This window comes from Staurois parvus, unplaced genomic scaffold, assembly GCF_062004578.1.
Source record: "Staurois parvus isolate SC_StPar_1 unplaced genomic scaffold, SC_StPar_1.0 ptg000439l, whole genome shotgun sequence".
NCBI lineage: Eukaryota > Metazoa > Chordata > Amphibia > Anura > Ranidae > Staurois > Staurois parvus.
This window is the reverse complement of record NW_028318235.1, coordinates 911,139-926,278: the sequence shown is the minus strand read 5'-3', so window position 1 is coordinate 926,278 and position 15,140 is coordinate 911,139. Positions and strand designations below refer to the sequence as shown.

Below are 15,140 nucleotides of genomic sequence, written 5' to 3'. Positions count from 1 at the left end.
ATCCTGGTATAACCATTCAAAGTCCAGTGATGTACCAGTACGTCGCTGGTCCTTGTTGGGTGTATATGCTATGTTCTTTCTTTTTTTTATGCAGCCTGTGGGCTGAATGAAGAAAGAGAAAAAATCTCTGCCAGAAAAAGTGTGTGGTATGGCCACCATTAGAATATACCTCCCTGCATCCACCCACTTCTAATTGTGGGCACATATGAAATGTGCCAGCAAATATTGTAAAATATATATGTCAAAGCATAGGGGCCATTCACCCACTGGCCACCCCAGGCTTCAGCATATATGCTCTTTTTTTAACTGCGGATGAAAACTCTCATCCAACAGCACTGCACACACCTATTTATGTATATTCTGAGAGCAAGACCCTGTAACTGTCAGAATAAACAAGTCAGTGCTGCAGTTGAATGACATTCCTGCAAAGAAAACAGCAATGGTTAACAATAAAACTGAAACTCAATAAAAAAACTTTTTTTTTAAATATCTCTGCCCGGCAAAGTGTGTGGTATGCCCATCATTAGAATATACCTCCCTGCATCCACCCACTTCTAAAGGTGGGCACCCATGAAATGTGCCAACAAATATTATAAAATATATATGCCGAAGCATAGGGGCCATCCACCCGCTGACTACCCCGGGCCCCCATGCTCCGGCATATATGCTCTTTTTTTAACTGCGGGTGAAAAATCTCTTCCAACAGCGCTGCCCACACTGACTTATGTATATTCTGAGAGCAAGTTCCTGCTGCTGTCAGAATAAACAGGTCGGTGCTGCAGCTGAAAACTATGGTTAACAATAAAACAGTAACAATAAAACCGTAAAAGTGTAGCAGTAGAACAATAACAACAATGGCAACAACAAGAAAAACTATAACTATTTTTGGTTTCAAAATTTTTTAATTTTTGTGGGGATTTGTACTTTTTACTTATTTTACTTTTTTTTAAACTTTAAAAAAGTCTAATGCAAAGTGTCAGATGCAGTGGTGTAAAGCACACCGCCACTGGACTCTAGAGCAGTGGAGACATGTTCTCTGGAGTGACCAATCATGCTTTTCTGCCTGGCAATCCAATGGACGTGTCTGGGCTTGGTGGTTGCCAGGAGAATGGTACTTTCTTGACTGCATTGTGCCTAGTGTAAAGTTTGGTGGAGGGGGATTATGGTGTGGGGTTGTTTTTCAGAGGCTGGGCTTGGCTCCTTAGTTCCAGTGAAGGGAACAATTAAGGCATCAGCATACCAAGACATTTTGGACAGTTTCATGACTTCAACCCAATAGAACACCTTTGGGATGAATTATAGTGGAGACTGCAAGCCATGCCTTTTTGTCCGACATCAGTGCCTGACCTCAAAAATGCACTTTGAAAGAATGGTCAACCATTCCCATAGACACACTTCTAAACCATGTGAACAACTGTCCTAGAAGAGTTGAAGCTGTTATAGCTGCAAAGGGTGGGCCAACTCAATATTGTTCATGTGTGTGTAAAGACAGGCACCCCAATACTTTTTGCAATATAGTGTATGACTGATCATGACAAAAGGATTATGTTGTTTATTTATAGTGATCATTTTGAAGCCATTTATTATCACATAGTTGTTTGGCTCCTATCATAATGATAACAGAAATCACCCAACTGGCCCTTGATGACAAGCCAAGGTCAGGTAGACCAAGAAACATTACAGCCACAACTGCCAGAAGAATTGTTCAGCATACAAAGAAAATCCCACAGGTAACCTCAGGAAAAATACAGACTGCTCTGGAAAAGATAGTGTGGTTGTTTTAAAGGAGGACAATACTTGAACAAAAATGAGCTGCATGGTTGAGATGCCAGATATAAGCCTTTACTGCACCAATGCCACAAAGTGCCCAGTTAGGATATGTCCGACAAGCCTCATTGGGGTTTACTGTGGCATTGGTGCAATAAAGGCAACTTTCTGGAAACTCGAACACTATCCTTAAACAAAGGACAGTTTTTTGGCATGATCAGTCATATTTTCAATATCAAAGCCAGGGTATGTAAACTTTTCAGCACACTTGTACATGTACATTTGTACATAAATACACGTCAGGGGGTACCTACATATTTAAACATTAATTAAACCATTCAAGTTACATATTGCTGTATACACCAAAGTGAGAGCAATAATTCTACAGTCATTATTCATGCTTACATCCAAACCCATAACCTGTAAGAGCCTTTAACGTGTTGCCTTTCACGGGCATGCACAATTTTAAACATTTACATGTTGGATATATATTTATATATTTATTACAGGTGTTTATAGAGCAATTAACTCAGCACTTTACATATATCTATTATATGTACTTGATACAACATTGGGGTTTTTTCTTACAAAATTAATATATTGTGTTTGTGGGCAATAAAATAAACTTTTGTGTATTTTTTACTGAAAATTTGCACTTGATAAAACATTGTGCTAATATCGTGAAATAAAAAAAATGAAACTACAAAAATTTTATTTTCTAAGGGCTCTGCTTTCAGAAAATACAGTATATTCTGTTTTGGGGTTTTATCTAATCTTCAAGCCTAAAATGTGCATTTTACCGTATGCAAAAAATGCATAACTGGCCATGGCAACAAAAGAGTTGAACCTTTTCATGTATTGAGTGTCCGTGCATTCTTCTAACCACTAAAAAGACCTGTGATGCCAAATTTGTGGATGGAGTGCCAAATGAACAGTAGCAAAATTTATGAGTGTCTTATACTTTAATAATATATGTTTATACAGTTGTAATTATTTTTTTTTAATGTGTGATATTGACATCATTTTTAGTCACATTCACCACACTTCCTGAAGATGTGGATGATGTAGTCTGTAAAACACATTGAGAGTGGAGTGTCACCCACTTTTCAATGAACTCTTAAAGGATAAGTTCACCTTTGGGAACATGTTACATGTTCCACCCATTTTTAGGGTAGAACATGTTCCCATAGCTGCAGCCACCGCCCCCCTCCCTCTGACAGATAATACAGGGAGAAGTCTTCCCATACTATCTGTCAAATTTGGAAACTGTGTGGGGCTCTGCCCACACGGCCATGACCACATAAGTCCTGGCAGCCTTAGCGACTGTTGGCTTGTACCTTTCAATGAACTACCACAGTGCTGGTAGTTCATTGAAGCTTCCGGTCAGAATAAAATTATTCTTATACAGGATTTATATAGCGCCAACAGTTTGTGCAGAGCTTTACAATATAAGGGAGACAGTACAATTACAATACATTTCAGTACAGAAGAAATAGGAGGACCCTGCTCGTGGAGCTTACAATCTAAAGGAATATCTGCTTGCCGTACATCCCGTACAGCAAGCAAATATTATAACAGGTCTGCAGGAGACCTGCATGGCATCAGCGATCTACTGATCGCTGGTGCAATGCTTTTCAAGCTCCTGTACACAAAAATATTAAATGCACATTTTTTTACCTGCAAAAAAATGTACATTTATTTATTTATAAAATGTGAAGTTATCCATTAAATGTAATTTTGGGACCCATGCTAAAATGTATCTTGTGTGGTAGTATGCCACCCAAACCGTACTCTCCGCTCCTCGCAAGACCTCCTACTCCCTAGCTCCCTTGTCTCCTCCTCCCATGCTCGTCTCCAGGACTTCTCCAGAGATTCCTCCATCCTCTGGAACTCTCTACCCCAATTTATCAGACTATCGCCTACTCTGCTCACTTTTAGGCGATCTCTGAAAACCTATCTCTTCAGGGAAGCCTATCCTGCCCTCAGCTAATAATGGAATCTTCTACTCTTCCAATTAGTCCATCCCCCACAGTTACTACCTTTTGTACCACTAGCCCCTCCCTCCTAGATTGTAAGCTCCAAGGAGCAGGGCCCTCCTATCCCTCTTGTATTGAACTGTATTGTTGCTGTATTGTCTCCCGTTATATTGTAAAGCACTGAGCAAACTGTTGGTGCTATATAAATCCTCTATAATAATATAATAATAATAATAATAATAGTATGCAAATGTACAGCCGAACCTCAGGTTTGATTTAACTTTAAATACTGTAGTTCATTTGGACCAAGCAAGTCCAAAAAACTATTTCCTTCAGTACTTCCTTCAATACTGCTGGGAGCACTGTATAAACTCTGTGTACATTGTAACATCAGCTACATACAGCCAGAACTGCTGTGTTCATGTTTCTTTGGCCACTTCCAATGCTTTTCATGTTACAACACAATCAAGTTGGGCTGCACAATGCTCAATCATTCACAGGAAGCTTTCTATTTTTAATGAACACAAGATTGACATGATGGGTAATTGTATATATTCAGTGAGCACACTGAGTTTTGGGTCTTTCCTGTATAGGATTGGTCCAGCCTGGAGGGGGCATGTTGTCCTCCCAGGCAATGCTGCTTCATCTGCTGTTGTAGGCCTCAGGTTGGCAACCTGAGGGTCTGAATACTGAGACCTGGGTTCTACTACAGCTGTCTGAGGGGCTGTCTACTGAATATCTGGTCTGGTATCAAAGAGGAAAGCAACCAGCTGTCCTTGGGCCTTGTGAGTACAGACAGGAAAGAATCTTAGAGACTTTGTGCTGTTAAAAACCCTGTGGTACTAGGAAGTCAGCTGCAGGTCTAATTAAGCTTGCTACTACTACTTCTACTACTGTCTTAAAGCTGAAGTCCAATATTTGTTGCAAGCACTGACTATGTTTTAGCCTATCCTGAAGAATACCCCTCAAGTCCTCAAGTTGTACATAGTTCTTGTTTTTGGAGTATCCCACTTAATTCCCTCATCCCTATCCAACTTCTCCAAAAATAAAAACAACACCCCTAGACTGAGGATATGTGTGAATGAGCCAATGTGTTTGGCTGCAGGGCAAAGGGAAGGTCTGGGACAGTATTCCTGCCGCTCCTCCTATTATGTTGTCATTGTAACACTTGAAACGTCCCTTGATATTACCTCTTTATTTGTGTCACTGTCATGTAAAGATACAAGCTGTCCAAAATCAGTATATTTTTCCTATATTTTTATTTAAGTTTCTCTGCATTCTTCCACTCACTGAAAAGACATGTGATGCCAAACTAGAGGATTGGAGGGCCACATATGCAGTAGCTTTTTGGACTATTCCTGGATTTTAAAAGTGCCATGTATGTGTTACCACAGCAACAGCATCATACCCTGGAAATTACTATTTACACTTCAGAGTAGTAGAGGACTACAAATGAAGCCCTAAAAATGCATGTGTAGCACTGGAATGTAAGCTGATGCTAAAGAGTAATTTTAGAAAATGTCTCACATACATTGTAGTCTGCACACACAGGGTTGAATGCATTGGTTCCACAAGCAAATAAGGTCTTGCCATGCAAAAGGAGAACCTTCACAAAATTTTTGCACTCCTCCTATGGAAAGAAAGAAAATAAATTTCAGTTGCTTAAGGAGTTGGAAATTACAGCATAAAAGCAATGACAAAGATTGTATGAGGGTACAATGAGGCCTTATGTACATAGACATTTTTGGCAAAAAATATGCCCAGCGTAAAAAAACACAGTGTTTTCCCACACCCAGAGAGTGTGGAGTAAAGCCGGTCATTAAAGCGAATGGCTTTAAGCCTCTGTACTCGTTTAATTTCAATGCTTCTGTGCATTTTGCATTTATCCACGAATGCAACATATTTAGCATAATGCAACAATTCCAAGTTTGGGAAAAATGCCCCATATGCAAATGTGATGGTAAATGCACAAAAGAACCTCAAGTCCAGTGGCATACAGCCATTCACTTCTGTGGTCATCTATATGCCCTACCTGTAGCTCCCTGGGTCCAGAAAAAGCCAGGCATACTTTATGCCTAAAAAATGAACATGTGCATTTAGCCTAAAACCATGCTACACTTTGCAAACTATGTAACTTAAAAAATCAATTACAGTACAAAAATGTAAAACTCAAACACTGATATTTTCTTCAAAGAAAAAACTCCTGACTGAACTGTCCCACATTTCATGATTGCGATAAAGGTGCTGATTTATCCATACACATTCATGTGTGGCACAACGATGAAGGTTCTGCAAGTGCAGAAAACCGTGCATCTCCAAAATTATCTAAGCTTTATTGCATCTGCTATGTAGTTGTGCTATTTTTAAGAACCATGCAACCAGATAGTTGCTTGGATAGATAAGTAACCATGGCTACACTAATATATATATATATATATATATATATATATATATGGCATTTTTAGGGGCAGCTATAGCATGTTTTCACCGCAATATGTATTGGGGCCTCAAGATAAAATAAAGTTAAAAAGCATATGTAAACTGTGTAAAAAACATTTTGGAGTCCTGAAAATATGTGAAATACACCTGGATGCAAACTTACCATGCCCATAAAAAGACAATTGTACTCCCGTACATGCACAAAGTCTATGTAGTCATCATACACTTGTTTGTTTTAGCAAAGCTAATGTCGTGGGCGCTAATTTTTCTTAGTAAATATGTCACGTAAAGGAGATGTGCAAGCTCAGCGTTCCAGGCGACATGATATGATTAACTACTTGTTGACCAGCTATGTACCGGTAAGTTGTTGGATTTGAAGTATCTCGGCCACCGCTGCAGCAATGACCAAGATATAATTTATTAGAGCCAGCAGTTCCCTTCAATGTAAAAATAATCCTAGAAGCCGCTTGCTTACTTTTACAGGTGATGGAAGGGGATTTTGTCACTTTCTGTTTTGGTTTCTTTGTTTACAAACCATTGCTGGCTTGTGTAGCAGCAGATCAAATCGATCTCAGTTTTTGTTTTTATATAGTCTTTATAAAATAAAAAAACAAGCACTATAGGAGGTTTTTGTGATCTATCTTTTACAGAATATACTTATATAAACATCAACAACAGCATAAAACTTTAAAGGAAATACACAAAGAACAAAACCCAAAAAGTAAGAAGAGGGGGTTATTGTGGTCCCTAAGATGCCAGCAGGGATGGGATAAGGGGTGAGCAGGAGGGACAGCTGACTTGGGCACTGTGGTATCATGTGAGGTACGGGGGAACCACAAGAAGGTTGGGGCAATTTGTGTTGGGAGGGGGAATTTGCAGGGCAGCAGGGGATAAGAATTGTTCTAGGAGGGGAAATTTGGGGAGGTGTACTAGGAGTGGTGATTTGAGGGGATTTGTGTTGGGAGAGGGAATTGGGGAATAACATTTGTGTTTGGAGGGGGAATTTTGGGTGGTTTGTGGTAGAAAAGGTAATATGGTTGGGGGGGATTGGTGTCAGCAGGGATGATAGGGGGGATTTGTGCTAGGAGGGGAGATTTGGTGGGATTTGTGTTAGGATGGGGGACTGGGGAGAATTTGTGCTGGGAAGGAGGGGATTTAGAGCGAAGGGGATTTGTGATTGGAGGGGGAAAACATTTTTTCGGGGGGAAGGGTGGATTTGTGCTGGGGCATATGGGGAATGAAAGGATTTGTGCAGGGAAGGGGATTTCAGCAGGGGGCATATTTGTACCAGGAGGGGGAATTTATGCTTAGGGAGTGAACATACAGATTAGTTCTCAATTCTTTTATTGCTCATACATCTTTGGAGGGAGGGGGGCGCAATTTGGCATGTTTGCCCCAGGCTCTAGATCAGGGGTCCTCAAACTATGGCCGGCGGGCTGGATATGGCCGGCCGGGCAGCTGGGGGAAAAAAAAAATGGATCAGCAAATAGCTAGGCTGCTCACTGGGTCCTTGGCTGCGAGGACCCAGCAAGTGGCAGCCTGGAAGTCCCTGATTTCACCTGCTGCAACCTAGAAGAGCAACAGCAGAGGAGGAGAGCACAGAGGTACAGTGCATTACGGTGTCCAGTGTGTCAGTGTAGAGTGCATTGCGGTGTCCAGTACGTTACAGAGTCCAGTGCATTGCGGTGTCCGTGTGTTTTCAGTGTACAGTGCATTGTGGTGTCCGTGCATTATAGTGTACAGTGCATTGTGCTGTCCAGTGCACAGTGCATTGCAGTGTCCAGTGCGTTACAGTGTACAGTACATTGCAGTGCCCAGTGCATTACAGTGTACAGTGCATTTGGTGTCCAGTGCGTTACAGAGTACTGTGCATTGTGGTGTCCAGTGCATTACAGTGTACATTGCAGTGCCCAATGCATTACAGTGTACAGTGCATTGCAGTGTCCAGTGCATTACAGTGTACAGTTCATTGCGGTGTCCAGTGCATTACAGAGTACAGTGCATTGCGGTGTCCAGTGCATTACAGTGTACAGTGCATTGCAGTGTCCAGTGCATTACAGTGTACAGTGCATTTGGTGTCCAGTGCATTGCGGTGTCCAGTGCGTTACAGTTTACAGTCCATTTGGTGTCCAGTGCGTTACAGAGTACAGTGCATTGTGGTGTCCAGTGTGTTACAGTGTACAGTGCATTGCGATGTCCAGTGTGTTACAGTGTACAGTGCATTTGGTGTCCTGTGCATTACAGAGTACATTGCATTACAGAGTACAGTGCATTTTGTGTCCAGTGCATTACAGTGTACAGTGCATTGTGGTGTCCAACGTGTTACAGAGTACAGGGCATTGTGGTGTCCAGTGTGTTACAGTGTACAGTGCATTGCAGTGTCCAGTGCATTGTGGTGTCCAGTGCATTTGGTGTCCAGTGCTCTACCCTTTGGTAGCGAGTTCCCACACAGTGTACAGTGCATTGCGGTGTCCAGTGCGTGACAGTGCATTGTGGGGTGCAGTGTGTTACAGTGTCCAGTGCACTGTGGTGCCCAGTGCGTTGTGGTGTCCGGTGCATCTGGTGTCCAGTGCCTTACAGTGGATTGTGGTGTCCAGGGCAGGGGCGGACTGACCATTTGGAAACTCGGGCACTGCCCGAGGGCCCGGGGTCAGTAGGGGGCCCCATGAGATGCCCACTTTTTTTTTTTTTCATAGGCTTTTTTGAGTTTGGGCAAGGACACAGGGACCCCATGATCCCCTATTGCCCGGGGGCCTCATGAGTTGTCAGTCCACCCCTGGTCCAGTGCATTAGCGTACAGTACATTGTGGTGTGCAGTGAGTTACAGTGTACAGTACATTGCAGTGCCCAGTGCATTACAGTGTACAGTGCATTTGGTGTCCAGTGCGTTACAGAGTACTGTGCATTGTGGTGTCCAGTGCATTACAGTGTACATTGCAGTGCCCAATGCATTACAGTGTACAGTGCATTGCAGTGTCCAGTGCATTACAGTGTACAGTTCATTGCGGTGTCCAGTGCATTACAGAGTACAGTGCATTGCGGTGTCCAGTGCATTACAGTGTACAGTGCATTGCAGTGTCCAGTGCATTACAGTGTACAGTGCATTTGGTGTCCAGTGCATTGCGGTGTCCAGTGCGTTACAGTTTACAGTCCATTTGGTGTCCAGTGCGTTACAGAGTACAGTGCATTGTGGTGTCCAGTGTGTTACAGTGTACAGTGCATTGCGATGTCCAGTGTGTTACAGTGTACAGTGCATTTGGTGTCCTGTGCATTACAGAGTACATTGCATTACAGAGTACAGTGCATTTTGTGTCCAGTGCATTACAGTGTACAGTGCATTGTGGTGTCCAACGTGTTACAGAGTACAGGGCATTGTGGTGTCCAGTGTGTTACAGTGTACAGTGCATTGCAGTGTCCAGTGCATTGTGGTGTCCAGTGCATTTGGTGTCCAGTGCTCTACCCTTTGGTAGCGAGTTCCCACACAGTGTACAGTGCATTGCGGTGTCCAGTGCGTGACAGTGCATTGTGGGGTGCAGTGTGTTACAGTGTCCAGTGCACTGTGGTGCCCAGTGCGTTGTGGTGTCCGGTGCATCTGGTGTCCAGTGCCTTACAGTGGATTGTGGTGTCCAGGGCAGGGGCGGACTGACCATTTGGAAACTCGGGCACTGCCCGAGGGCCCGGGGTCAGTAGGGGGCCCCATGAGATGCCCACTTTTTTTTTTTTCATAGGCTTTTTTGAGTTTGGGCAAGGACACAGGGACCCCATGATCCCCTATTGCCCGGGGGCCTCATGAGTTGTCAGTCCACCCCTGGTCCAGTGCATTAGCGTACAGTACATTGTGGTGTGCAGTGAGTTACAGTGTACAGGGCATTTGGTATCCAGTGCGTTACAGAGTACAGTGCATTATGGTGTCCACTGCGTTAGAGTACAGTGCATTTTGTGTCCAGTGCCTTACAGTGTACAGTGCATTGCGGTGTCCAGTGCCTTACAGAGTACAGTGCATTGCGGTGTCCAGTGCCTTACAGAGTACAGTGCATTGTGGTGCCCATTGCGTTACAGTGTGCAGTGCAATTGGTGTCCAGTGTGTTACAGTGTACAGTGCATTGCGGAGTCCAGTGCATTGTAATGTACAGTGCATTGCGGAGTCCAGTGCGTTACAGTGCACTGTGGTGTCCAGTGCTTTACAGTGTACAGTGCATTTTAAATATTGTATTGTTTATTCCTGTTTTTCTGCACTACAAATAAGATATGTGCTGTGTGCATAGGAATTTGTTCATATTTTTTTCAAACTATAGTCCCCCCAACAGTGTGAAGGTCTGTGAACTGGACCCCTGTTTAAAAAGTTTGAGGACCCCTGCTCTAGAAGATCTTGTCCTGGCACTGGACTGTGGAGCTGAAGGATCCTTACTAAATAAACATCCAAAGAAAATTTACAGAAACAATGGAGCATGTTGACTTTTTTCTGACCTATAGCAAAGTGCATTATCACTTAACTCTAGTTCCTATTGCTATTTATAAATTGTATCCAAGTTGCCCACTTGCAGATGTGCAACCCATGTCTCTGCTTCCATACTCGCATTGATTTGTTTTATCCAATGTTCATCCGGTAAATTGTTGTTAACCCCTTAGCAGGAGCTAATAAATGGGGGATATAAGCCTCTATAGAACTCAAAATATCATGAAAAAGACACTGTATTGGGCTGTCAGGAATTGATACTGTAGTCATTTCAAATATCTGTTTCCTAATCTCAGCCCAGTACAGCCTAATCTTAGGACAATCCCACCAAATATAAGCATGGGATCCTTGTGTAATGCCCTCAGTGTAGATAGTTTTTTTTTTTTTTTGTGTATAGTTAGAGGCTTGCTAGGAGCCTGGGCGTGAGTCAGCAAGGTTACTTCAGGTTAGAGCTGAAGGGCTCTACAGGTCAGTTCTCTGATACCTCCCTGTGCTCTACAGACTTGGAGAGGTTTCTAGAAGCCAGGGGGGCGGAGGTGAGGAAGGGCTGATCCACACATTAATGGGAGTTTGACCAATCCCCAGGAAGAAGGCCTATCAAGGTCAGCCCTTAAATATGACAGAGCCTGGGGAGTTGGGTGAAAGATGGAGAGGGGAAGTGCTGCTGGTGTGGAGCCTGGGAGGGGACCCCAGAGGAGGGAGGTCTACCTACAGGCTGGGAGCTGGAAAGAGGGACCTCCACTGTTCAACAGTCTACATGAAAAGACAGCTTGGCAGCAGGGGAAGAAGCCAGCCCAGTGTAAGGACTGAAAGCAACTTCACCTCTCAAAGCTACAGGAATAGGACAGTGTCAGTACTCTTACACACCCTGGGCCTACAAGGGAGAGTGGTCAGGTGCAATACCAAACTAGTTCTTCCTGGGACATCATTCTTATGTGTCTCGGAATCCCTTGCCCTGGGATATTCTTCATGTCAGGAGAATGAGGATAATTGCATCTGGGGTCTGAAGAGGTACATTTAAGGGAACCAATTGCTCCTAGTAAAGACTGTGTGCTGATTCTTTAAAGGATAAGATCCACTCTCAAAGCAGTAGAAAATCTAGGATCTATTGTTGTACATTTTGCTGAATTATTTCCTTTTTTAGGAAATTGTCCTCCAAGATGTTTCAGTTCCATTGGACATCCCCAAATACCCATAGACCCCATCCTAGCTGTTAACCGTTAATAAAACAACAAAAACCAAGCTCTTGGACTGTTTACTGACTTTGGATGCAAGAGTGGAAAATGCATGTTGCTTGGCTGTGCAGAGCTTAGGGGGAAACTCAGTGGCCCTCAAGATGGTAGCACTACACTTGTAAGCCACAACCTTGCAAACACAACCTGAAGCTGCAACTAACATATTTGGGACCCTGTACCACCTTGACAAGAGTTTATAATTAGTCTCTTATATTTTAGTAGAGATAGAAGAGGTATGTACCAACCTCCATATCTTACATTTCTGTGAGTCTGAGAGCACTCCAGCTATGTCTCCCATTCCCTAAAATATCTAAGACTTGTAAAAGTGCCATGTTGATTCAAAAATGTCTAAGAGATAGATAGCAATCCTTTGTCTGTGGATGGCTTAAGCCATAAGGATTCAAAGCTGGTAAGAGAGAGTCCCCTGCTCTAAAACCCCTTAATTGGGTAGAATCTCCAGGCATCACATGGGAACCTTCCAAATGCTTCTGTAAGCCCCCCCCCCATTTGCCCCAGGCACATTCTCCCATCTCGTAAAAACTTAAGGCAGCTAGTGTCTCCATCCATCGCCCAAGACCTAAAAAAGGACAGCAATTCACTCAGAGGGAACCAACAGAAACCACCTAATGAGATTAGAGGAGATATTGATGGAGATAGGGCTCCTTGCTCTAGTTAAGAATTTTCTTATAAAGCTACCCTTGGAGAGTCCCTCACACTTATGTCTGCAGCATTCCTATTCAACCTAGTGTGTCGGGGAGGGGTCAGAGATTGTTCTTGGAGTTGAGGTGCAGAACAGTGAACCTAAAGTTAAGAGAAAAGAGCAAATCTACCATAGATCATGAGCATAGACAAAACAGAAACCAGGGTTTGGATGCCAGTGCGGGTAATCAGGCAAGCCAGGATCTGGAATCTAGAAGTCAGCACAGTCAGAAGCCAAAAATCAAGAACAGTAACCAGAAGAGAAGTCAACCAAACCAATCTATACACAGGAACACAAACAGGAACACACTGGAGATCATAGACCACGCAAAGGCAAGGAGGAAATGAGCTAAGCTTCTAAAATAGCAAAAAGGACTGGCTGTAGGCTGGACTAATGAGGCAGGTAATGGTATCCAGGTGAATCACTGTGGAGACAATGAGTGGCTGGTAATTGACAGACAGCTGAGCAGCTTCTGAGCACTAAACGAAAAGATCTGCTCGTTAAGTAGCAGGAGCCCAGCCCTTACAGTACCCTCTCTTAACGACTCCTCCCCCTCAGGTGGGGCACCAGGCATGAGGGGAAAACATAAATGGAAAGCACTGAGGAGGGCAGGAGCATGTATGTCCGAGGATGAGACTCAAAAGCATTCCTCCAGAATGTAACCCCTCCAGTGAACTAGATATTATATGCATCCATGAAACCTAAATGAGTCAATGATTGTATCTCATATTCCTCATGGTTGTCAACCTGAACCAGGCGAAGGCAGTGGTATATAGGTTACACACTTAAGGTTTTAATAAGGAAACATGGAAATATACATGTTGGAAGGAATATCTAATGCATATGCCACTGGGTTAACCCTATGGAGTATGTGGAAAGGCCAAATATACCGAGGCACCAGTTTTAGTGAGGGAACATGGAGTCAGACGTTACAGGAAGACAGCCAGGCCCTCTCCCCAACTTGCTAGGAGGGTGCAGGTAGGCATCGTTGGTCAGCATGAAGTTTGTGCCTCGCTCTGGAGCGTTGCAAGGATTCTTGGATCTGCAGCCAAGTGGAACAGAGTTCTCGAAGATGTTCCTCCAACACAGGAATTCCTTGCGGAATTAATGCATCAGACAGCATGAATAGTGGGAATCCATAGTTCGCCATAAACTGAGATAATTAGGAGGCGGCATTGATGGCATTATTGAGAGCAAACTCCGCCCAAGGTAACAGGTCCGACCAATTGTTATGGTGGTCTGAAATATAGCAACATAGGGACTATTCCAAGGCTTGGTTGGGCCGTTTTGGACTGCAGGTAATATGCCAAAGAGAAGGAAATCTGAATTCCTAATTGTGCACAAAAGGCTCACCAAAACCTGGACACAAACTGGCTACCTTTGTCCGAGATGATAACTTTAAGTATCCCATGTAACTGAAATACCTGAGTGAATATTGATGCCAGTTCTTTGGATGTAGGCAACTTCTTTAGCATAATGCAATGTGACATTTTTGAAAACCAGTCAACCACAATAAGAATAACTGTATTGCCCTGGGAGTTGGGTAAATCCACAATAAAATCAGTAGACAAGTGGGTTCAAAGTCTCTCTCCAGTGGGTATGGGTTGAAGAATGCCTACTGGAAGGTGTCGGAGCATACACGGGACAAGTAGCTACAAAGGCAGTTACATCAGAATGGAGACTAGGCCACCAGAATTGTTGAGACATAGACCGTATGAGTTGATTTTTCCCTGGGTGCCCAGCTGCTTAAGAAGAATGGTAGGTCTGGAGCAAAACAATACGGAGATTCGCGGGAACAAAATAGCGGTCATGAGGTTTTCCAGGAGGAGAATGGATTTCTGAAGCCAAAATTCTCCCACCCAAAGGTCAAGTGAGATTAGTGCGAATAGTGGCCAAAATGCAGTCTACAGGTTTCACAGGAGTAGGAACAGACTCCATTTTGGAAGAGGAGAAAAACTGCTGTGATATTACATCTGCCCTTATATTCTTCGTACCGGGTAAGAATGAGATTATGTAATTGAAGCGTGACAGAAAAAGGGCCCACCGAGCCCTTCGAGGAGATAAGCGTTTAAACTCAGACAAGAATGTGAGATTCTTATGGTCAGTCAAAATGATGACCGACACAGTAGTACCCTCAAGGAGATGCCTTTATTGTTTAAGAGCTAAAATGATGGCTAATAATTTTCTGTTCTCAATATTACAATTGCATTCTGCTAGAGACTTTTTTTTTTAGAAAAGTAGCCACAAGGATGAATAAGGCCCACAGGGATTAGGATGTTGAGACAGGAGAGTGCCTACTCCAGTCTCAGATGCATCAACCTCAAGAATAACGGATAACATAGGATCAGGATGTGCCAGCACTGGGGCTGCAGCAAAAGTGGCCTTGAGGGAAGCTCAGAGCCAAACATACAGGAGGCTTCCGCAAGTGCTCCTTAAAGGAAGGTCTCTCTCAGAGTCTGGTATCAATGGGAATGGCAAACGAGATCAACTCCTCAAGATTCATAGTTATCTTGAGCTGCAATCTCACCTTTAATGTTATCAGAAAGGCGATGGGGAAAAAAGCAGCC

General features: G+C 43.3%; 1 protein-coding gene across 8 annotated transcripts in view; it reads right to left on the bottom strand.

Moving 5' to 3' along the window:
* The window catches only part of SEMA6B (semaphorin 6B), a 1,127,599-nt gene that overhangs the window by 491,619 nt on the left and 620,840 nt on the right, over positions 1-15,140 (bottom strand). For all 8 annotated transcript variants that reach the window (XM_089687856.1, XM_089687855.1, XM_089687854.1 and 5 more), the window contains one exon: positions 5,275-5,373. In XM_089687856.1, coding sequence (XP_089543982.1) covers positions 5,275-5,373 — 99 coding nt within the window. The remainder of the gene's footprint in view (positions 1-5,274; positions 5,374-15,140) is intronic.